Source organism: Acomys minous, assembly GCF_964271855.1.
Source record: "Acomys minous genome assembly, chromosome: 2".
In the NCBI taxonomy this organism is placed as follows: Eukaryota; Metazoa; Chordata; class Mammalia; order Rodentia; family Muridae; genus Acomys; species Acomys minous.
In genome coordinates this window covers 136923294-136946872 of record NC_140484.1, presented here as the reverse complement: position 1 = coordinate 136946872, position 23579 = coordinate 136923294, and the positions used below count along the sequence as shown (strand labels likewise).

General features: G+C 51.6%; 1 protein-coding gene across 5 annotated transcripts; it reads left to right on the top strand.

Annotated features, from left to right (window-relative positions):
- The first annotated feature begins 567 nt into the window (after positions 1-567).
- Positions 568-22651, top strand: TRIM3 (tripartite motif containing 3). Of its 5 annotated transcripts, none has more exons than XM_084802170.1 (12): positions 568-701; positions 8320-8485; positions 14260-14491; positions 14655-14824; positions 15038-15218; positions 15475-16207; positions 16400-16503; positions 19948-20115; positions 20302-20470; positions 20692-20762; positions 21823-21963; positions 22087-22651. In XM_084802170.1, exons 2-12 carry the CDS (start codon positions 8355-8357, stop codon positions 22237-22239), a joined length of 2253 nt encoding a protein of 750 aa, XP_084658296.1. In that variant the 5' UTR covers positions 568-701; positions 8320-8354; the 3' UTR covers positions 22240-22651. The 5 variants fall into 5 exon arrangements, with proteins under 5 accessions (XP_084658296.1, XP_084658295.1, XP_084658298.1 ...); XM_084802169.1 differs by having other exon boundaries at positions 587-727; XM_084802172.1 differs by having other exon boundaries at positions 588-727; positions 14673-14824.
- Positions 22652-23579: the final 928 nt, after the last annotated feature.

The following is a 23579-nucleotide window of genomic DNA, read 5'->3' as shown; positions in this document are numbered from 1 at the left end:
GTCTAAACCAAATTTCCTCACGAGGGGGCTCCTGAGGCATCTAGAACCGATTGAAGTCTCCCAGTTAAGCATGCAAAGCCCTTCTCCCAGAGTTCTGAACCGAGGTACAGGTGGTCCCTCTCCCTCCTGCTCAGCGGAAACCAAACTAACATATTCCACAGGAGGCTCCCAGAAAGACAGAGAAGGTGATATCAGAAGCAATCAGGACGGGATCTCGGAGTGTTGAATCCAGCTAGTTCTTACTTGCTTTTTCTTGATAGCACCAAGTGCCACTACCAGAGCCCAGCTACTCGCCCTCGCCCTTAGGCCTCGGGAGCTGGAGGAAGCAGGCGAGGATCCCGGATCTGGGATCCGGGATCTGCTGGCCAGCTCCTGGCCGCACCGCGCAGAGAGCGCTGAAAGCCGCAGGGGCGGAGGGGCTGGTGGGCGTGGTCTGTTGGGCGGAGGCGTGGTTGGGGGCGGGCCTTCGTCTCCCGTGTCGCCCCCTCCCCCGGCCAGTCCGCAGCCCCGCCCCGGCCCCTCCCTCCGGCCTGTGCGACGGGTCCGGCGGCGGCGCCGGAGCGCGGACAGGCGGAGGCGCGGGACGTGGGGCGGCGCCGCGGGCAGGGCCGGGCGGACGGGCGCTGGCAGCAGGGGCAGCGCCGCGGGCCGCTCCGAGTGGCTGCAGTCCGGGCCTTGCCCTCCCATCCTGCTCCCACGCCGTGAGTGCGCCGCGCGGGCCCCAAGGGTGCGTTTGGTACCCCTATGTGTCGGGGTGCGGGTCCCAGTGCTAGCGGCAGTGTGTCGGTCCGAGCGTCTGTGGGTGGGGGCGCAGATGCTTTTCAAAAGCTGTTCCTGTCTCCGTCCACGTGAGGCGTGTCCGTGTCTGTGAGAGCAGCGGGGGGATTCTTTGGGCTGTGGCTGCTCACGTGAGGTCCATGTTTGCGGGCGGTGCGGTGGGGGGAGGCGCGGGTGGATGGGTGATGGTTCCTTTTAGGAGCGCGGGTTTTGGGAGCCTGTGTGTGTTGGCGGAGGGCGCCTAATGCTGCGGCCGATGGTGGTGGGGGGTGGGTGGGTGGGGTTGCTGATTGACACTCTGGAATTTTGTGGCTTCGCTTGTCCGAAGGGTTCCTTTCTCCCTGGTGCAGGCGCTTCCATCCCTGCTTCCTTTTCGTTCTTCCTTGGGCACCAAGAAGCCCACCAGCCAGGATGGAGGACATCCGTCCTCCACTGCAGGCGCTGCTTGCTGGATAGGAAGCTTCCTGCAGAGGCTGTTTCTTGTAGGAAAGACCCCTCTAGTTCTCCCTCAGTCTAGGCCCCGCCTGGAGGACCCCTGGCCCCTCCCTGGCTCCCACCTCTTTCCTCCTGGACTTGCTCTGGGAACCTGGGCCGCAAATCTGCAGGGACAGATGGTTGCAGGTTGGAAGGGCAGGCTGCACCCCAGGGAGGTCAATCTGACTAAAAAGCAGGCCCTATGCATGTTCCTGGTGTGGGAGTCCAGTGTGGACCGCAAGAATCAGGACTTACCCCAGAGGGAAGATAGATCTGAGATTCCAGGGTGGGTGCAGTGGTTATCTTTACGGGTCTCCAGCCAAGCTGTGCAGCACCGTCAGTGCCTACCTCCTAAGCCGGGCTCTGCTTTGCTGCAGAATGGGAGCAAGAGCTGCAGGCCTGACAGGTGCCCTGCCTCTCTTGGCTTGGATGTCTCCGGTGGTGGAGCGTTTACTATCTTAAATGGGAAAGCTACCTTGTGTTAAATAGAGGCCTCTCCTTGGAAGTTTTTGTTCCTTTTTCTTGTTATTGCTTTTGATTTTGCTTCCCTTTGCTGAGAGGGACCTGGAGAGTTTAAACACAACTCTCCCGTCACCAGCATCCATTGAGTGCTTTCTATTTGGTAGTTACCAACTCAGCTACTTAGGGGACTGTGGCATTTCTGCTAATAGAACTTGAGAAAAAAGGACCATAGCTGGGATAGGATCGCCTGTGTGCAGAAAATACATGATTGCTATAGAGGAGAGTGCTAGGAGTGAATGTCAGTGGTGACAGAAACTCAGAAAACATTTATTTTGGAAAGCAAGAGGAGGGGCAGCCTGTGAGCACCCTCTAACATGCTTAGCCTAGGGATGGAAATTAGCAGTCAAATCATCAAGAGAGCTTGAGATGGGATTTAATCACGGGCATATTGCAGACTGTAGGAGCTTTTAATTTGAAAGGGGACCTCTGGAATTTTGAGAGCAAGAAAACTGTCTTCCCTCCCATTTTACAAATATGGGTATGGGGCAAAAAGTTGCTTCGTTTATCTTGAGTAGTGGAATTAGTGACGGGACAAGATGCTAAATTTCATGGTTTTAAAAAATACATTGTAAGTTAGAATAGAATTGCATCACTTTACTCCCTTCTTTTCCTCCCTCCAGCCCCTTCCAGTTACCCTTCCACTAACCCCTCCCATGCTCCCCTTCAAAGTAATAGCCTCTTTTTCTTTATTATTGTTACTCTGTGTGTGAATGTATGCACAAGTGTAGGGTCCTGGGGAACCCAGCCATAATGGACACATCTCTTGACTTTGTTAACTTGAGCAGACTGTGCTCAAGGAGCAGGTAAGATGCATCAGACCTTGTGTGTGGAGGTGAGGAAAGTGAGAGTAGAGATTCCTGGGGTTCTAACTGACAAGGTGCCTTTTGCGAAGAGGAGACCGCAGCACGGCAGGAAGACAGAGTCAGGGGGACATGAACTCAGTTTGGGACTGTTCTCTTCACCATCCAGGCAGAGATGCCCAGACATGCAGTTAGATACACAGGTCTCGGACAGTCTCTCAGCAGCAGGTTTCGGGGGTCATTAGAACTGCCTGAGAACCAGGGCCGGGAGAAATAGTGAGGTGACCCAGGCAGAGGATGTAAACAGACAAGAGACCCTGAAGCAAAACCCCACGAACTAAACGTTTAAGAATGGGCAGTGAGGCCAGCCAGTGCAGCGAGTGGGGTGCTTAGGTCAGTGGGTCATAAAACCATGGAGTTCAGGTGCAGCCCTTTTGAGTCTTTCTCTTACACTACGAGTCCGTTTGTAAATGTTTCCTATTTCTGTTCTTGAACTTATTTTTCCCAAGGCACCTATTGAACTCAACGTTTGTCCCTCAAGATCCAGCTCAGGCATCCCTTCCTCTGGAAGCCGTTTTCATCCTCCACCAAGTTAGGTGCCTCCTGCTCTAGCATTTCCAAACCTCAGTCTCACGGTTCTTATCACACTGTCATTATGTATGTGCACGTCATTCTCTAACAGGTGAACAGTCGGGAGCCACCGGATCCAGCTTCGTATCCCTAGTTCCTAGATGAAGAGTGTGTCCAGGGACATTTGATGGAATGGTCCAGGCACCTGCTCTGTCAGCCACTAGTGTGGGGGATTCGTACTGTGAATCTCATCACTTTCCCTGGAAAGAGAAGGGTTGCCCAGGTCTGAGGGCTTTCCCTCATTTGTTGTTCTTTCTTTACTTTTGGAGAAAGCCCGAAGGCTACCACCTACAGACATTTGTCCTTTTCTGAGCCTCAAGGGATCAAACATACCTGGAGGCTAGTGAGTAGGCGTGAAAGCATTTAAGCAAGTGAGCCTGGCTGACTCCCTACATCCATACACACCTCAACAATGCCCGTGTTCACCTCCAGATCACAGCTGTGTAAACCCTGCACACTGGGAATCTTGTGTGATTGGAGGAAAACATCACGGGGGTAAGAAGTTGATGGCTGGTTGAGATTCTGGAAAAACTGAAAAGCTTTGAGACGTATTTTCCCCCTGTCAAGGCTCTCAGTCACTCAGCACTAGCTGTCTTCGTTTGTTCAAGATCAACTTACCTCTCTGCCTGTGACTTCTCCCGCTGCCAGGAAGTCCACTTCTTGAAGCTAGAGCAGCTTCTTTGGGGGCTTTAAATTATGGGATCTCTTCCCTTTCACAGTGAGGATGAGAGCCTTGATGCTAAGGCTCTCTTTTTCCTTGGTCCACAGAGAGCTTGCTTCCTCTCTGCTATTCCTGTCTCTGGTAACTTCCCAGTCTTCTCTGCAGCCTTTACTACATTCTGAGCCTTTACCTGGGTCTAAGCTGCAGGCTGTCTTTTCTCCCTCTGCCCTGGTGTCATTCTCTTTGTTGCGGCTTCAGGAATATCCCTAAACCAAAGACCTCCTAATCCATGTCTTCTTTTTCCTACATTTAGGTTGCCTTGCCAACCAACAGCTGGTCTGTTCCACTTGGATGATGCCCCATAGACACCTTAGAGTCATTGGGTTAAACACTGGACTTATCACCCTATCACCCAAATTCTTGAAGTTTCTTTTCTTTTTTCCTTTTCAAGATAGGGTTTCCTCTGTGTAGCTGTGGCTGTCCTGGACTCACTAGACCAGGCTGGCCTCGAACTCACAAAGATCCGCTTGCTTCTGCCTCCCAGAGTGCTGGGATTACAGGCCTGTGCCACTGTGCCCAGCTGACTCCTCTAGTTCCAAAGCTAGAAAACTAGTAACAATTTTTAATCCCTTCTTCTACGCAGTCTCTTCATATAAAACCAACCAGTTTCCAGGTTCTATTGGTTTCTCCCTATGAAAACTATTTCAGTGTCTCCCTAGCAACTACTCTACTCAGACCGGTTTCTTGAGCTTCTACTCTTGACCCTGTATTTTCCACACAGCAACCAAAATCCTGCTTTTGTCATTCTGGGTTTAACTCACCCCCTCCAACTACCACCAAACTTTTCCTTTGCACTTTGGATAAAACCTTAATCCCTTAGCAGGGAAGGGGGTAAAGTCTAATAGTCCTTAATAAGGGCAACAAAGTATTGTGTGGTGTAGCCCCTGCTTATCTCTGCATCTCCTTTGTTAGCCCTCTCCTGCCACAGTGGGTGACAGCAGCAGCTTCCGGAGGCAGAAGGCACCATGTGCTCTGTAATTTATCCACCCTCAATTCCTCTGGGCCCGTCCCTGCCCCAGGTCCAAGTTAGGGACTGTTTGTGTAGTCCTAGAGCAATCTGTGGTTCCTTATGTTCGTTACCACATTGCCTTGCCGAAATGTTTATTTGATTGTGGAACCCGTGAAAGCTCAGCTGTGTCCACTTGTCTTTGTATCCCAGCAGAGATGTCCAGTGAATGCTGAATGAGGAATAAAGTGCCTTTAGAACCAAACCATAGAAGAGGTGGGTGGGAAAAGGGACAAAAATGCCCAAGGAAGGAGGTGGCAGCCTAGCTCTCTGTCCACCATCCGCCAGTTGTCTGCTATGATACACAGCCCACCTGAGTCCTGGCCTGTTGGAGGCCTGTGTGGAGAACAGAGAGATGACCCAGGAGTGCGAGGAGCCTGGGGGATCCATGTAGCGGATCCTAGGTTTAGGCTGGGGTATGGCCACAGCAGATGTGGTGCCCTGCGAATCTGGGTGGGAAGCTGAAGCAGGAAGGGGAAGGGAGGGAGGAGCTGTTGGTCCTTGGACTTAGCCCAATTCCTTCCTCTGTGTGACAGGCTGGGAGATCCCCTGGGTTTAGAGAGGGGTGGAGCCTAAGTCCACCAGCTGCCCTAGCCAGGCTCAGCAGGCCACTAGTACTCTACCTCCCAGCCTTCCCGCCCACAGACTGAAGCTTCACTTTGCCTCCAGCCCTGCCAGCCCTGCCAGCCCTGCCAGCCCTGCCAGCCCCGCAGCTGCCCCTCCCTCCCTCTTATGATGGTCTGGTATTAAGTCCCCCAAAACGATAGTCCCCATTATCAGGAGAGAATTTTCTCAAGCAAATCCCTCCTTTCCTTCTCACACCCACCAGCGCATACACACAGGACAAATGCACATTAGCCCTCCTCCATCCCTCCCCAAATGTAAGAGGCCTCTGGGCTGTCATTCGTTTGTTCGTTCATTCATTCATTCATTCATTGTCTTTTAAGAAGCCCATGGTGCATCTAGCTGGGCAGAGCAGTGGTGATCTGGTCCTCGTCACTGCCTGGTTTTTCAGCCTCTTTGTGGGTAAATTCCCATCATGGATTGTCTGAGTCTGCTTCGTCATCAGTCTGGCCTGGCTTCCACCTTAACCACTCCACCACAGCCAAACCTAGTGAGCACTTCCAGTCTTTAACCTACTTCACTACACCCTGTCACTCTCCACTTTCTGTCCCGAGGTGTTCTCTCATCCATTCTTGTTGCTTTAAGGGCTGTTAATAGGCCAGGGATTCCGGATCAATAATAAGCCCAGGCTTCTCTCTTGAGCGCCTGTATTCTGTTTCTAACTTGACAGCTCTACCTGGACATCACGTACGTAGTTCCAGCTTACTGTGCCTGGAACAGCAAGCCCCCGCACAGCGCCCACACAGCCCCACACAGCCTCTCCCTAGCCTTTTCTGTCTATTCATGGCCCTCTGTTTGCTCAGTTAAGAAACCGGGGAGTTGTTACCAATGTCCCTTTTTCCCTCTGACATCCAGGCCGTGACATGTCCTTCTGAGTCAGCCTCACTTACACATCTCACAATAGTCTACGCTTCTGCCTTTACTTCTGTAGCACTGTTACTTGAAGAATTGGGGTAGCTTCCTGACTGGTCTCCCTCACTCCGTTTGGCTCCTGTGCCTCGTAATTGTCATTATAGCAGGGAAAAAAAAAAGGTAGGTTGGCTTGTTTTCATTTATTTGTAAACTGCCTCATCCCTTTGCCTTAGGAGAAAGTAATATTAACATTCCTACAAGCCCTTCATAATCTCGTCTGTTTCCCTCCCTCAGCCCATGCTGGCATTCACTTCTGTTTTTAGCACATGGTCCATTTAAGTATGAGCCTCCCCTCAGGAATGTTCATGTACCTTTGATTCGGGTCCCTCCCCAGGCTCCCCATCATTTCTACCAGTGCCCCTACTGACATTCTCTGCTTGCAGAACCCTTTCTGATCACTCGGTGAAGAACTTAATTTCTCTTCACATCATTTTTCTTCCCAGTACTACTTGCCACCTATGGGCAATTATGTATTACGTGTGATACTTCTTGTTTTTTTGACATGGTCTCTCTGCGTAGCTCTGGCTGTCCTGGAACTCACTATGGCCTTAAACTCACAGATACCTACCTTGCCTCTGCCTTCCAAGTGCTGAGGTTAAAGTTGTGTGCCACCACGCCCAGCAGCTCACAATACTTTTTACTATCTATCACCTCCCCACCTTTGCTCAGACATTTCTAGTGTCTGTGTACAGTAGGCACTTAGTAAATATTTTGAATTATCTAATTCAGTAAAGATAGGTCATGCTTTATGATGTGCTCTTTCCTAAGTCCTAGGAACTGAGAAGTAAAATATTATGCCAGCTTTCAAGAACGCTGCGTATGAAGGGAGCAGAGAAGTAAGAAAAGTATAGTGTAGGGCAAGATGAAGGAAATGCAAGGTATTGAGGCCAGGGATAGCACTTAACCCCAACTTGGTGATGTCCCAGAGGGCTTTCCTAAAGGAAGTGACATTTACTTCAAAGCTAGGCAAGGGGATGAGAAGATTTCCGGCAGAGGGGAACAGAATGTGTAACTACAGAAACAGAGAGAACATGGAGTTTTGTAGGAGTTGAAACCATTATGACAGGTCATAGACTGTGAGGGCAGAGGTTGAGTGGGAGGTATGGACAAGGTATCACTAAGCCTTTCGGACCAGCTCAAAGACTTTATCCTCTGGACAGTGGAGAACCATTGAAGGAATTTAAGAACCCTAAGCCTGAGTAATGGTAGGGTCAAATCTGGTTTCAGAGGACTCGCTCTGGCTAGAAGGGGTGAGGGCAGTTACAGGCCGTGGAGGGTGGGGCACTGGTTACTGCTTTCCAGTAGAGAACTCGGGGTGGGCTGGGAAGGGAGCAACAGCTTGGGGTGTTTGGGAGTCATCCTTAACCTTAGTACTGACTGGCGTGACAAAGAGTGCACCCCCAGGCAGTTGTGCTGAGTGGTGGGTCACGTTGTGGGGACTCTTGGGGACTGGATGGATGTGATGAGCAGAGTACGGGTGGGGGCGTCGGTGGAAAAGTTGTCCCTGTGCTGTGCTCTTGCCACGTACCCTCTCAGGCTCTTAACAGATATTTGGGGTGGAAGTTGGTATTTGCATTATTACGAAGTGGAAACTGAGGCTTGAAGAGATAAGAATGGTCCAGGGTCAGCAAGATGGCAAAAGAGGCGCTATGAAATGCAGCGCAACCTCAGATCTGTGCCCGCAGTAGTGCCGTGCTCAGGAATCACTCAGCCCACGCACTTTACCCCGATTCTTCCAACTGCCACCTTGTCCCGTCGCTGGCAGGGAAGAAAGGGGCACATTTCTCTGCAGGAGGTCGGGTGGGGAGAGCGGGTGCTGGCTTCCCTGCTGCTGACTGTTTCTCTGTATACAGGCTGGTGTGAGTGGCAGGAACCATCTGTGGTCACCATGGCAAAGAGGGAGGACAGTCCTGGCCCGGAGGTGCAGCCGATGGACAAGCAGTTTCTGGTATGCAGTATCTGCCTGGATCGGTACCGGTGCCCCAAAGTTCTGCCTTGTCTACATACCTTCTGTGAAAGGTGAGGGGCCTACCAGCGAGGGACAAGGACCCTGCCGCCCCTGCCCCTTGAAAAGAAATGCGTGTTATAAATAAGGGGAATGTACACTTGTGGGAGGGAGGGACAGATGGATCCATCTTGCAGGAACTGAGGATTTGGTTGCAATACTCTGAGAGAACCAAGACCTCTGAATACTGGGTTTGTGAGCTCCTTCCCAGGTCACAAGGCAGCCAGAGGAGATATCAGACAGTGCTGAGACTCCCAAGCAGCACTGTAACCAGTATAGTTTGTGACTGATGGAAGGATGCGTAGTCCAGGTTAGGTTTGTTCTTCCCTGCCTGTTCTAAGGCACTGAGTGAAAGGCATCCTTCCCAGCATGTAGCTTATCCATCATGCCTTCACTCTGTTAATATTTCTTTACTGAGTAACTACTGTGTGTCAGACCGTGTCCAAGTCACTGAGTATGCACTGAGGAGAAAAAAAAGCCAACAACAATAACAACAGGATTTTATTTTATTTATTGAGACAAGGTTTTGCTGCATAGCCCTGGCTAGCCAGGAATTCACTATGCAGAGCAGGCTGGCCTTGAACTCACAGAGATCTGCCTGCCTCTGCCTCCCAAGTGCAGGGATCAAAGGTGTGTGCCACTGTACCCAGCCCCACAGACTCAGCCTTTATGGTTAAAGGATTTGTAGTAAAGTGATCATGGAGCTAGATTGTTGACCCGTGAGTTAAATTATGCTCACCATAAGTCCTGCAGGTGCAGTGCTCAGCTGTGTGAGCTTAGGGATCCGTTACAGTTTGGAGAATCCTATGCATCCCAGGGATGAACAGAAATTAGGTCAAGGTTAAGAGCAGGCTAGGCAGAATGGAACACTCAGCAAGGCCATGTGGCCTGGGGAATGTGCTGAATGGGGGTGGGGGGGTGGGGAGGCCCTGTGAGAAGCCTGTGTGCTTAGAAGTGGTCTGGGATTAAGCTGGATCAGGAGGTGAGCTCTATAGGCCCATTAGGAAACTCATCTTACCTACGAACCACCCAAAGCCTTGCATGGCTTGCTGCACGGTCACATTGTACTTCGGCTGCACTTTCTCCCTGGCCTTGTACGTCATGGCTGTGTGTTAGACGTCCTAGTGCCCAGGTCTTCTCACCAGAGACTCTCCCAACATTCCATCTGTCTCCTGCTTCCTCCAGATCTGATCCTGCTTCCCTGACAGCCCTGCTCTTTGCCATCCCAGCTTTACTCTTTTCTCCCTGTTTTTCAGCGAGCAAAGGCCTCAGCCTTCCTGCCCATCCAAAGTCTTCCATCAGCGTGTGGACCTCAACCCGTTTAACTCTTACTCCTTAACTTTGACCATGGACATCTTCTACCTTGTCTGACTCTCCTAACTGCCGTTTCAGTTTTGTTAGCCTTCACCCAGAAAGTAAATACTTCCGTGATTGTAAACTCCAGCCCTTCCTCTTCTAGCTCCCAGCACCCTGCTACTGCCGTGCCACCCGTGACTCATCGAACGCCTGGCCTCCTCACTGCCTCTTTTCCTCCCGTGTCCTACCTCCACCCTGGCGTCCCTTTCTTTTCTATTCATCCGTGGCCCAACAGCTGATCATCTAGCTATCCCTGGCCTATTTCCTCACACCTTTATCCTTTGTTAAGCCCATGTGATAGAAGCACTGTCACTTTCCTGTATGCCTACATCACTGAGCATTCTTGGGGGGTGGTCAGGGGCTGCTATGGACTGTCTACTTGATTTACATGTATTAGTTTACTTAAGATATATTGTTTTTCTATTGGTTGTGTGGGGTGTATGAGTGGGTGCATTTTTGGGGTGTGTGAGTTCATGTACATTCAGAGACCAGAGGAAGATGTCAGGTGTCCGTTTATTGCTGGCTGCCTTATTGCGTTGATATAGGGCCTTTCATTGAACTGGAAGCTCACTGTTTGGTTGTGTTGGCTGGCCAGGAGGCTCCTGGGGTCTGCTGTCTCCATCCCCACAATGCTGGGGCTGTGGGCACGTGTAGCTATGCCTGGCTTTTTGTGCTGGTGTTGGAGACTCAAACTCTGGCCATCGTGCTTGCACAGCAAGTGTGCTTAGTGGCTGAGGCATCTTCCCAGCTCCAGAAGATATAGTATTCCCAGTTTAGAGGAAAGGAAAAGGAGTTTGAGTCATTCCGTGACAAAGGAATATAGCCAAGGCTACACAACATAGAAATAGCTGAGGGACTTCAGAGAGGAGAAGCGTGCTGGCAGCAGACAAATCAGTGCCTTAAGAAGTAAACAGATCTGGATGTGGTGGAATACACCTTTAATTCCCATCTGTTTGGAGGCCAGAAGGGCTATGGAGTGAGACTCTGAAAGGAAAAAAACAAAAAACAAAAACAAAACCAGAAACAAAATAAGTATAATAAAAAAAAGCAAACAGAGTAAAAAAAAAAAAAACAAAGGCAGTGTGTGCTGGTGAGTGAGGCAGGTGTAGCCCAGGCTGACATTGTACAGGTGACTCTCTTGCCTCAGCTTCCCAAGGGCTGTGATGACATGTGAGTGATGTCATGTCTGGCTTAATTGGGTGTTTTTCAAAAGCTCACTAGTAGTATGGAGAGTGAATTTTAAAAGAGCAAGAGAAGAAATAAGACCAATTGGAAATTATGACAACCCAGGGACGTCTGACAATTTAGGAAGGAGCTATCCATCAGTTACAAGGGGCATTGTAGGATGGAGCAAGAATATTGGGAGAGCCGTAAGGGACAGTTTGGGATAGGTTTTCAGACAGGAGTGACAGTTGAGGAGATGTGGGTGGAAGTGGGAGAGTGGGAGTTGATGGATGAGGTGAAGTGAAGGAAAGCCCTTCGATGGTGAGGAATTAAGGATGAGGGAACCATGAGAGAGGTGGGCCATCTGGTAGGTGTCAGAGCCCCTGAGAACGGCGCAGGAAGTGAGGGGTTGGGGAAGAAGAGTTGAGTTGGAAAAGAGTTTCACTCATAAACGGAGGAACAACTCTGAGGTCAGGGGAGACCGTAGCATGAGGGGGTGGCGCAGGCAAGCAGAAGAGAGCAGCTTCAGAAGAGCTGCAGACACATAGAATGTTCCAGTCGGGAACGGGGAGGGCTCAACCCCACCTTCTGGCCCTAAGGAATGTGGAGCATGAGACAAAAACCACTCTCCACTGGGAGGGACTTCAGGGAGAAGTAGGTCACAGAGAAACCAGTTAATATTTGTAAAGCACTTAAGATCGTGCCCAGCACATAATGTCTGTAACATTTTAATTAAGGACAAAGTGCATGGGCAAGAGAGGAGACTGTGATACAGCATGGCGCACGATGGGCATCTTTCCTCCATGGCATCCTGATGTCCAAGCACAGCTGCCTGCAGTCGATGCCTGTTTCTGGTAGTCGTTCTCTTCTCCCTCCCTCTGGTGACTAATGCCAGCCACCATCCACCCTCAATCCTCCCCTCACTCTGTGGTTTATCCGGCCTGAGGCAAGTTAGGCACCCTTATTCTGACACTGTCCCTGTGCTCCTCTGAAGCCACCCTTCCTGTACCTTCCATCATCAAAGGATGGGGTCCATCCTCCCCGGTTAGGCCAACCGAGCCTCTTTGCACCCCCAAGACTTTGTCTTACTGGTTTCCTAGACTCTTCCATTGCTCCCTCTCCACCGCTAACTTCAGCTTGGAAATAAGCTCAGAATTCCCATCGTAGTGGGCTGGGGATGTGGCTCAGTGGTAGATTGGGTCGACTGCAAAACTAAATAAAGCAGGCCTTATTAGCATAGAAAAACTACTCCCTGTAGCACCATCCAGACCTTCTCCTCAACCCCCCAGCCTCCCCTCTACTCTTCAACTTTGTGTCCCTGACTCTTCACCCACCGCTGCCGCCGCCGCCGCTGTCACCTTCACAGAGAAAATGTCTCCTCACGTTTGCCAAAAGCAGTGGGCCCTTTCCATCCCTCAGACGCTTCCCACCCTAGTGAGTCATTCCCTCCTCCTGTACCCACGTTGCTGCCTGGACACTGTCACTCGTCCAGCCTCTCCGCCCATCATCCACTCTGCTCTTCGGTGTTCATCTTTGCTGAGTTCTCGTCCCTTTCTCTTACCACTGTGTAATCTTTTGGGATCTCATCCTCCCCCTTGGCTACTAACGTTGATGTGCGGCCCCTCCCCCATCTCGTCTCTTAACCTTCTTCTCCCCAGTGCTGTTCCTCTGTAGTTTTTTGGCTTTTGGGGGTTTTTTGTTTTTTGTTTTGTTTTGTTTTTTTTTGTTGTTGTTTGGGTTTTGTTGTTGTTGTTGTTCTTTGTTTTTTTGTTTTTCATTTTGATCCATGTCACTGTCATTGTCTCAGACGCTAAGATAGGGGGCCAGGAGCCAGTAAAGCCTGGCCTCCCTCACTTTCCATACCTACTCATCCATTGTCCGCATTCCCCTTCTCCCACCACCCCCCCTTTTTTTTTCTTTTACTCCTTATATCTAATTTTCCATCCCCATCCCCAACTGGGCCTCATTGCATAGCCCAGGCTAGCCTTGAAATCGAGGCAGTCCCCTTACTCAATCTCCAGAGTGCTGGAATGACAGGTGTGTGCTGCCACAGCTGGCCTTGTTCCCTTAACATGTCCCCACCCAAACCCGCAATCCAGGTCTGTCTTACCTCCAGCCTGGAATAGTGTGCGTCGATTGTTCACACGCTTGCTTTGCACTGAAATCCAGACTCCAGCTTGATTACTCTAGCCACTTGCCTCTTCCGCACCCTGCCATATGACCCTGCCATATGATGTACAAAGCGTAGCATTCCACACACATGTCCCTAGTAAATGTTAACCACGTGATGGTGCCGCTGCTTTATCTGCCGCTGTGTCCCCTTCAAACCCTCCCTCCTGTGGCTGCCTGCTGCTGCCGGGTTCCACTGCTAGGTTCCAACGCTTCCCTTGTCATTTCTTGCTGTCCCCGTCAGGCCAAAGTGCTTTTTGTACCCTTCATTCTTTCCCTCCACCTCTCTCTGCTTGACAGCAGTTATTTCTCCATACAGATGTCATTTGCATTACCTCTGAAGCGTCTCCTGGCGTTTCTCCACCTACCTGGGCCATGCACGCATTTCCTCACAGCTGCATCTACTCTGCTGGCTGTCCCTCACGCTTTTGTGGGCCAGGAGTTACATTTACCCGCCCCCCCCCCTTACATGTTAGCCGGCCTTTTACGTGGCTGAATTCTGAGCTGTCTCCGTCTTATAGAAGAAGAATCCTTGGTTGGTGAAAGTAACTTGTGAGGGGTCACCCAGTGAAGTAGCTCCCTGCTGGAAATTGAACTGGGGCACACTAGCTCCAGGACTGATGGCTTTTATCTTTAGACTCTAATTCTGTGTCTTTGGTTTTGACCCCTAAAGACTAGAACTATTTTAAAGGCTGGTACTGTGTTTTGTTTTGTTTTGTTTTGTTTTATCCCCAGAGCTTGGCACAAATAAGCAATCGCTAAAGGTTTAATGAGTTGGAGGGGACAGGGGTAGTGAGATGAGGACTTGTGACATATTTTCTTGAGGAGGTTTGGTAAACACCTGTGAAAGGTGAGCCCGTGTTTGTTCAAGCAGAGGAATGCAGACATGTCTGTTTTTAGAGAGACCAAGGATGAATTTCTCCTCGGTCCTCAGAGACCTTTTAACACCTGCCAGTGTGTGAGGCCTGTGTGTATGTGCACTCCATACAAAGATGTTTCGAGATGAAATATTAATGGCACACCTGTGTAAAAGAGGCTAGCCACCTACAGGGAGTGCTTGTGGCCTCCCCCCCTTTGACTCTCCCTTCTCCTTGGCCAGATGCCTCCAGAACTACATCCCTGAACAGAGCCTGACACTGTCCTGTCCAGTGTGCCGGCAGACATCCATCCTCCCGGAACAGGGTGTCTCAGCCCTACAAAACAACTTCTTCATCAGCAGCCTCATGGAGGCCATGCAGCAGGCGCCTGATGGGGCCCACGACCCTGAAGACCCCCACCCCCTCAGCGCAGTGGCTGGCCGCCCTCTCTCCTGCCCCAACCATGAAGGCAAGGTGGGCCCAAGCGAGGCCCAGTGAGGCCAGGACTTGGGGCGGGAGGAGAAGGAGAGGCGTTGAGGGTCGGGTGGCCGTGGGTGAGGTGTTTATTCTGCAAGGGTGAAGGAGGGCCAGACGGGGCAGGGACAAAGAAGTGTGTAGTGTGGCTGTCGCCTCACAGGAGCCCTTGTACCGCCAGACGATGGAGTTTTACTGTGAGGCCTGTGAGACTGCCATGTGTGGTGATTGCCGTGCAGGGGAGCACCGGGAGCATGGCACGGTGCTGCTGCGGGACGTGGTGGAGCAGCACAAGGCAGCCCTGCAGCGCCAGCTTGAAGCTGTGCGTGGCCGGTAGGCATCTTCAGGGGATTGGTGCCTCCTCAGGGCCAGGCCAGGGGGTCCTGGGGAGAGGAAAGAAAGGGCCTGGGAAGGGCAGAAATAGAAGGATCTAGAAGGTCAAGGAGGGGATCTCCCAGAGGGCAATAGTGAGGTCCTCTTTGAGAAGGACTGATTTGACGAGGACATCCTCCAGCAATCCTGGTCTGAGACGTGTCATCTCCTCAGATTGCCACAGCTGTCTGCAGCTATCGCCTTGGTTGGGGGCATCAGCCAACAGCTGCAAGAACGCAAGGCAGAGGCCCTGGCCCAGATAAGCGCAGCCTTTGAGGACCTGGAGCAAGCTCTGCAGCAGCGCAAGCAGGCTCTGGTCAGCGACTTGGAGAACATTTGTGGGGCCAAGCAGAAGGTGCGTCGGGTCCCCTCTGTCAACCCTAGTCTCTGATGATATGGTCTTACTGCCTCCATTGTCCACATAAAAATTTCCCTGGCTCCAGCCTTTGTTCTGCCTCCTGACACAGTCTGTCATTGCTGTGGTCACCTGCCTCCCTGTCCACATACATCTCTGTGTATTTCTTTCTTGCCATGATACTACGAGCTCATCAGTAGTCACAGCGGCTTCCTTTTTGCCAGTCTGCACACCCTCTCCTCTTCTTCTTCAATAGGTGTTGCAGACACAGCTGGACACACTGCGCCAGGGTCAGGAGCACATTGGCAGTAGCTGCAGCTTCGCGGAGCAGGCGCTGAGACTGGGCTCCGCCCCCGAGGTATTGCTCGTGAGAAAGCACATGCGAGAGAGGCTGGCTGCACTGGCAGCTCAGGCCTTCCCAGAACGGCCACATGAGAACGCACAGCTGGAACTGGTCCTTGAAGTAGATGGGTTGCGGAGATCGGTGCTCAATCTGGGTGCGCTGCTCACCACCAGTGCCACGGCACACGAGACGGTGGCCACAGGCGAAGGCCTGCGCCAGGCCCTGGTGGGCCAGCCTGCTTCACTCACCGTCACCACCAAAGACAAAGATGGGCGGCTGGTGCGCACAGGCAGCGCAGAGCTGTGTGCGGAGATCACTGGCCCTGATGGCATGCGCCTTGCAGTGCCCGTGGTGGACCACAAGAATGGCACATACGAGCTGGTGTACACCGCACGCACAGAAGGTGACCTGCTCCTTTCAGTGCTGCTCTATGGACAGCCGGTGCGTGGCAGCCCCTTCCGTGTCCGTGCCCTGAGACCTGGGGACCTGCCACCTTCGCCGGACGATGTGAAGCGCCGAGTCAAGTCTCCCGGTGGTCCTGGCAGTCACGTGCGCCAGAAAGCGGTGCGTAGGCCCAGCTCCATGTACAGCACGGGTGGCAAACGGAAGGACAACCCGATTGAGGATGAACTCGTCTTTCGTGTTGGTAGGAGGGGCCAAATGAAGGCTAAGGGCGGGGTTGGATGACGGTTGAGGGGAGGGGCTATTGGGGCCCAGGGAAAGGTGGTAGGGGCTGGCGGTGGTGGGGGGGGGGTGTGTGGGGGGGTTATGGGGGGGGCTTGGGGAGAGGAGGGGCGTGAAGTTCAGACTGATCTCCCTTCTCATCGCTTCCCCGCAGGTAGTCGTGGAAGGGAGAAAGGTGAATTCACCAATTTACAAGGTGTGTCAGCTGCGAGCAGTGGCCGCATAGTGGTAGCAGACAGCAACAATCAATGTATTCAGGTAAGCCTCTTTAGCTGGCTCCCTCAATACTACCAGAAAGGACTCACACTCTACAGCTTTCCAGGTCACCTGGAAGACGAAACCCACAGTTAGTAAGTACCATCTTTAAAGAGCAGTGCGTCGAAACGCTTCTTACCCACCCAGGCCAAAATAGTGCCCTGGACCTTCAGTCAGAGCCAGGCCTCTTGTGCATGTTGCCTTATCCTTCTGGAAGGCCGTGTGAGCTCCTAGATCTTCTCCGTTCTTCCTGTCTCTTCTGGAGCCTTCTGCTGGCTGGTCTACCTTATCTAAGTGTTCAGGTTGCAGATCTGCCCTTCCCCGCTATTTCCAGCATACCAACCTGGCTCCAGAGGACATGTTATCTGCCTGGGGAATGCAGCCGTCTGGTTGGCTAGGGAGTTAAAAGGGAGGAGCGCCTTTCATCAGTCAGAGGGTGGCGAGCAACCTCAAGTGGGTCTGCGCCTGTCTTTCTTTTCCTTGTATCTCACGTGGCTGACTCAGGCATCAGTCATACTCAGTGTTCATGGTCTCTGATGTACTGTGAGCTCCTTGCTCTACCCAGGAAACTGGGCTTCCCTTCTCTGCAAGCCTTGCCGAAAGCACTGATACAGCACAGTGGGTGTGGATGAGGTAGAAGACGCAGAGATTGAGCGCCTAGGCTCTGAAACCAGACACCTCAGTTAGAATCCTGGCTCTCCCTGTACTAGCAAGGCATGTGACCTCTTTGGCACTGTAGTTAACTCATGTGTAAAATTAGGAAAACAGTTCCCAGGGTTGTTGGGAGTATTAAATGACGTAATGTACTACACCTAACACTTAGCCATTGTTAAAAATATCATTGTCCAGGTATAGACTGGAAACCAAGGCAAGGAGATGCGAAAGCCTGGAGGGGGTAGTGCCCTTCCCATCCTGGTTACAAGAAGCTTGCTGTTAGGAACTTGGGTTGGCTGAGGTCAGATTATAAATAGTTTTGGGATGACTCTATGGGATTTCAATTTTTACCCTGTGAGATTATCTACTGTGAAACAAATTACTGGGCAGCAAAGTCTTAACCCGAAGATCCTTACTTTAAAACAGCTGTACCTTTAAATCTCTTGACCCTGCCTGAGTAGCCTTGTCAGGAATCCAGTTCTGCCTTTCTTGTTGCTCTCAGCAACTCCCTGACCCCACTCCACCTAGCAGAAACCACTGCAGCCAGATTGTGGCCTTACTGTTTTTCTTAGGGTAGAAGGGCAGAGACAGCCAGAAAGGGGTTCAGGACCAGCCTAGGTGATAAAGGAGGTATTCTCCTCAGGGCCACCCTCCGCCTCCCTCTCCGTCCTTCCCTTTAGGCTGGAAGTGCTTGCTAGCAGAAAGGTTGAGATTCAGAGGCGCCTGTCCTGTTGCTCTTGGGCACTTACCACACCCACAGAAAGGCTGGCGCTACTTGACCCATCTGGCAAGGGGTTGTGAGAGACGCCCGGCATAGTCCTCTCTTCCAGACGCCTGTTCTTCTGTAACCGTCCTTCTCTCTATTCCCAAACCCACCCGCCCTGATGGCGGAGCTGCCGGAAGCTGTTCTTGGATTCCAAAGCGGAATGCGCTTGTCTCTCTTGCTCTGGACACCTCGGTACTGACATGGGCTGATCTCACATCGACAGGATGTGACGACTCCCCTGCTTTGCTCAGGAGGTCAGGGGTCCTTGTGAGCTTGTCCTCTCATGCAGGCTGGAACCCTGCTGATCGAGCACACACACAACCACAAGAAAATGCCTTGTGATTTCAAATGAATGATATAAATATTTGGCCTGTGTCTTTAGTCCAAAACTTCTGTCAGCTCTTTCTGGAAACATCCTCTTTCCCTTCACGTTCTTCCGTGATGTCATTCCTTGGCTCTTTGCTGTGGAGTCTTCACACTTTTCCTTCCCTGGGTTGCATTGTTATGTTATTTTTTGTCTGATGCTGTTTTGTCTTTTTGCTGTTGTCATTTCCCATTGAGATCCTAGAAGTCAGAGATCTAGGTGATGTTCCCATGGTATAGGAGAAAGATGTAGGGGTCAAACTGGGAATTCCCCCTCACTCCCACTCCTCACCCTATGGTACTTCCTTTCTCTTACTGACAATTCTGACTGCATAGGACTAGTGTGGAACCCATGCGTCATGCTGGCAGACCAGGTGAGGACTTGCTTCAAGGTCCATGTCAGGAGAAGTTATGTGCTGTGGTAGGACAGAGCTGGGAGACCCATCCCTGGGTGGCCCAGCCCACGAAGGAGAGAGCAGGGCTGAGCTGAACATCAAGCCCAAGGCTCAGAAACATGAGTGCTCTGTGGTAGCTTCTTGGCTCTGATCCATCCCGTGTCCCCAGAGGTTGTAACAAAGTGGAGTGTACGAGAATTACTCAGTGAGTAATGGAGCTGTTAAGTCAGAAGCCATAGTTTAGGAGGAAAAGAAGATTAAAAGAGATGCTTTGTGATGAAGAGGTCTTAGCATCTTGGGAGGCAAACGTGGAGGAGCAGGCGAAGGGGAGAGTGAAAGGTTCATTCTAGGGGTCTGGAGAGCTGGCTCAGCCGTTAAGAGCACAGGCTGCTCTTCCAGAAGACAAGGGTTCCATTCCCAGCATCCACATGGCAGTTCACAATTTTCTGTTACTCCAATTTCAGAGGATCTAGTGCCCTCTTCTGGCATCTATGGCCATCTGCACTGGTGGTCTACCGAGATGCATTCAGGCAAAACACCCTGAATCTTAAAACCTTAAAAATTCTTTTTCATTCTGTCCTGAGGAGAGGTTGCCTTGTCAGCCTGTATGGAACAGTCTTGTTGCCTTTCTCCTTCTTACCTATGCCTTTCCAGAAGGCTGTGGAATTCTGGTGTCTGTCTCCTGTACTTCTCTCAAGTCCATCTGCTTTCCTCTAGATTGTTTCCTTGGTTCAAACCATCATTGTTTCTCATCTGGATTCCTTCTACCGTTTCTAACTGGCGGGTAGCTTCCAGCTCTGACTCCTTCCTGTTAGAATATTTCTGTAAAAGCAGATCTGATCTTGCCACTTCTCTGGCCGTAAATGTTCAGTGGCTCCTCATAGCCAGGGTAAAATGCAACTCCTGTTGACCAGCCACACTGGTGAGGTCCGCAAACAGGGCTCATGCTAGCTGGACTCGGTACCTTTCTTTGTTCTGGCTGATTCATCTACTGATATCGTCATTGGCTGTTAGCTCACTTATCTTCTTCTCTTGGTGTCTTTTCCCACCATACCCTTGGTCCCTTTTGTGTTTTCATACCCCCTTTACACCTGTACTGCATGTCCTCTAAGGGAGCTCTCATGTGACTCCTCTGTCCCCCTGGCACTGTGTCAGCAAGTACTTGTTGAGTGACTGACGAGACGGGATCTTGCTAGGACCCGGCTCCCTTTCCTCTTACCCACAGTGTCTCCCCCACCTCCCTGCTCCCCCCCTGCTCCTCTACTCCAGGTTTTCTCCAATGAGGGCCAATTCAAGTTCCGATTTGGGGTCCGTGGACGCTCACCTGGGCAGCTACAGCGTCCCACGGGTGTGGCAGTGGACACCAATGGAGACATTATTGTGGCAGACTATGACAACCGTTGGGTCAGCATCTTCTCTCCTGAGGGCAAGTTCAAGGTGAGAAGCCTGCCTTTGTTCTACTCTGAACCTTTGGTGACCTGCTCAGCCATCTGACTATGCTCCTAGGTCAGGGCCTGAAGTGGTCTATCACCAGCTCAAGATTCTACTTTGAGACCAGGCTAGGGCGTTACTCCCTACTATGATAGTCAGGATAAAGTCCTTTATGTTATGTCCTTCCTATAGACCAAGATTGGAGCTGGCCGCCTCATGGGACCCAAGGGAGTGGCTGTGGACCGGAATGGACATATCATTGTGGTGGACAACAAATCTTGCTGTGTCTTCACCTTCCAGCCCAATGGCAAGCTGGTTGGGCGTTTTGGAGGCCGTGGGGCCACTGACCGCCACTTCGCAGGTACGAGAGAACCAACCCCAAGAACCATACATACTGTGATGCTCTAGTTCCATAGACTGCACCCCGGGTCATCCAGCTGTCAAGAGCCCTCTGTGTCTTGACTCCCAAGCCCCCTTTCCTAATATGTAGTTCCATCCTCTCAGAGACAGGGTGTCTCACCCTGCTCAGAGATCCTACCCCTCTCCTGACTGAATGCCTCAAGACCAGTTTTCTGTTTTCAGGTCCCCACTTTGTGGCTGTGAACAACAAGAATGAGATTGTAGTAACGGATTTCCATAACCACTCAGTGAAGGTCAGTGTCCTCCCTTCCTGCATGGTCACTGTCCCAGTGACCCTTCCCTCCTTCTTCCAAGCCCCCTTAAAGTCCTTCACTGAACCAATAAACAGTTATGTCAAGGCTACTTTGTCCCAGGCACTGTGCTAGAAGCGGAGGAGTCTGTCTAAGCCACACAGGCATACTCCTTGTCTTCTTGGCTAGAGTCTGTTAGGGAGGAGAAGACAACCAGGCATTACGATCTGAAGTGAAGGATGCTGGGATAGGTACAGGGACTCGTGGGTGGGATGAGCAGAAGCCTTTGATATATATGGGGCAGATCTAAAGCACCAGTGGGATTAACCAACAAATAAGAAGGAAGAGGAGCTTTGAGAAGGACACAGAACAGGTCAGACGTGGTGATACACACTAGTAATCCCAGCACCTGGAGGTGGAGGCATGCGTTCGCGCACACATATACACATGTGCGCACACACATGCATGTATACATAAAGACCTAAGTGGAAGTGGCCATCATTTGTGGTGCTCTGGAAGCCATGAGTAGTTCAGACTAGGTATGCTGGTACAAGGTGAGGTTGAGACCTGTGTGCCCTGTGAAGGGGCTGGCTCTCAAAGAACTCTGGGGAGTGCTTGAGGAATTGCAGGCAGGGGTGTGATGAACCCCTGGGCATCTTAGGAAGGGCACTCCGACTTAGGGCAGTGCTAGAGGCAGTGATCTAGGTGAGACGTGATGAGAGCTGGGCCTTGAGACAGGTTTAGCTGGATACATATTGACTTGAGCCAGAACCAGGGATGTGCTCCTTTGCTGGCTGTCAAGCTGAGAGGATGGAATGGAGAACGGTGCGTGCCAGTGGGGCGGTAGCAGTACTGAAATAGAGGGGCGGGGAGTAGCACCCTCCCGGGGAAGCATCAGCTGCAGTGTCTGATGGGCAGTGGGATGCTGTGTGTGATCCCTGGAAAGAGCTCCTGAGCCAAGCTGCAGATGTGGGAATTCGCCCCGGGAGCTTCCCCCCACCCTCCAAGGCCTTGCCCTCTGCCTGAGGACAGGTCCCCAGTCCCTAGCCCCTTCCCCCGCCAGGTGTACAGTGCCGATGGAGAGTTCCTCTTCAAATTTGGCTCACATGGCGAGGGCAATGGACAGTTCAATGCCCCTACGGGAGTAGCTGTGGATTCCAATGGGAACATCATTGTGGCCGACTGGGGCAACAGCCGCATCCAGGTGAGTAAGGCCTCAGGGATGACTTGAGAGCGAGGCTTCCTCGTTCGTTGCCTCTGTCCCTCGTCAAGCAGCCTCTTCTCTGCCTGACTTCACTTCTGCTTCCATTCTCTACTTCTTCCCCAGGTATTCGACAGCTCTGGTTCCTTCCTGTCCTATATCAACACATCTGCAGAGCCGCTGTATGGCCCACAGGGCTTGGCGTTGACCTCGGATGGCCACGTGGTAGTGGCTGATGCTGGCAACCACTGCTTTAAGGCCTATCGCTACCTCCAGTAGCTGCACAAGGGCCCTGCTTGGCTCATGGAGGGACGGACATAGGGGTGATTGGACAAGAGGGTCTGGCTAAGAGGTGGGCCAGACCCGGCAGCACTGAATGTGGGCTGTGGGCGTGGGTGTGCCCAGTGCCCTTCCCTTCCTCCCCAACCCCACGGTTGCACTTTATTTATTCGGTTCTTGCTTTGGTGACTGGGTGGGCCTGGACTGGTCCCAAGGATGTGTGCAGAGCTTCGCCCTAACCCCTTTACACACCCCCCTTACACCCTCAGTCTGCTCTCTGACCCCCAGCCTGGGCAGAACAGCCTCTTACTTCAGAACAGAAGTCCCTCTGGTTGTCTCCCTACCACCCCATACACACTGACAGAGACAGCAATACCCCACCCCATATTAAATAAATGTGTTCGCCAAGGTGTTTCTGCCAGGTTTCTGTGGGGCGGGTCTCTGAAGGGTTGAAGTCGGTGGTATCTACTGTAGACGCACGTCTTTAATCCCAGCACTCGGGAGGCAGAGGCAGGCAGATCACTGTGAGTTCAAGGCCAGTCTGGTCTACAAATTGAGTCCAGGACAGCGAAGGCTACACAGAGAAACCCTGTCTTGAAAACAAACAAACAAACAAACAAACAAAAAAGTGATCAGGAAGACAGCCAAGGACACAGTCTCTACAGCAAGTGATGAAAAACTTGTAAAAATATTTTTTAATTTTTTTGTTTCATTTTAAATATTTATTTTAATTGTATTAATATGGGTGTTGTGTTTGCATGTCTGTCTGTGTGCTGCATGCTTGCAGCGCCCGTGGAGGCCAGAAGAGTGTTAGGTCCCTTAGATGTGGAGTTAGAAACGGTTGTTAGGTGTCATGTAGGTGCTGGGAACCGAACCCAGGTCCTCTGCAAGAACAAAGAAGGCTCTTAACTGCTGAGCCTTCTCTCCAGCCCCTAGAGACTATGTTTACTGTTCTCTGAAGTTTCCCACGTGTATACAACGTATGTTGGTCACGTCTCCCTCCTCCTCTCCCTGAGGCCTGTCAGCATGCCCTCCTTCCACCTTCACATTCTCTTCTTTTATAATCTATTTAGTCCAGTTCCCAGATTGTTTTGACACTTCAGGTAAGGAGAACAAAAGAGGGAATCTCTGGGAGCCTGAGCCGCTTGCCAATTCCTCATTCCTTGGCCCTGTATCTCTTCATCCTCTGTAGATAAAGACAGCCACTCCCCTGGGGCTACAGAACAGGAAAGGCCACAGCTGCAAGGAGAACAGGGCTAGCAGTGGAAGCATTCCCTGAAGCTTGGCCAAGTAAGAGACTCCATGGTCACTGGTAGAGGCCGTTAACAAAGCTCTGGACC

Coding starts and splice junctions, on each gene's coding strand:
- TRIM3 (XM_084802170.1), top strand. CDS start 8,355: ATGGCAAAGAGGGAGGACAGTCCTGGCCCGGAGGTGCAGCCGATGGAC. Junction 8,486..14,259: donor CTACATACCTTCTGTGAAAG/GTGAGGGGCCTA, acceptor CTCCTTGGCCAG/ATGCCTCCAGAACTACATCC. Junction 14,492..14,654: donor GCCCCAACCATGAAGGCAAG/GTGGGCCCAAGC, acceptor GTCGCCTCACAG/GAGCCCTTGTACCGCCAGAC.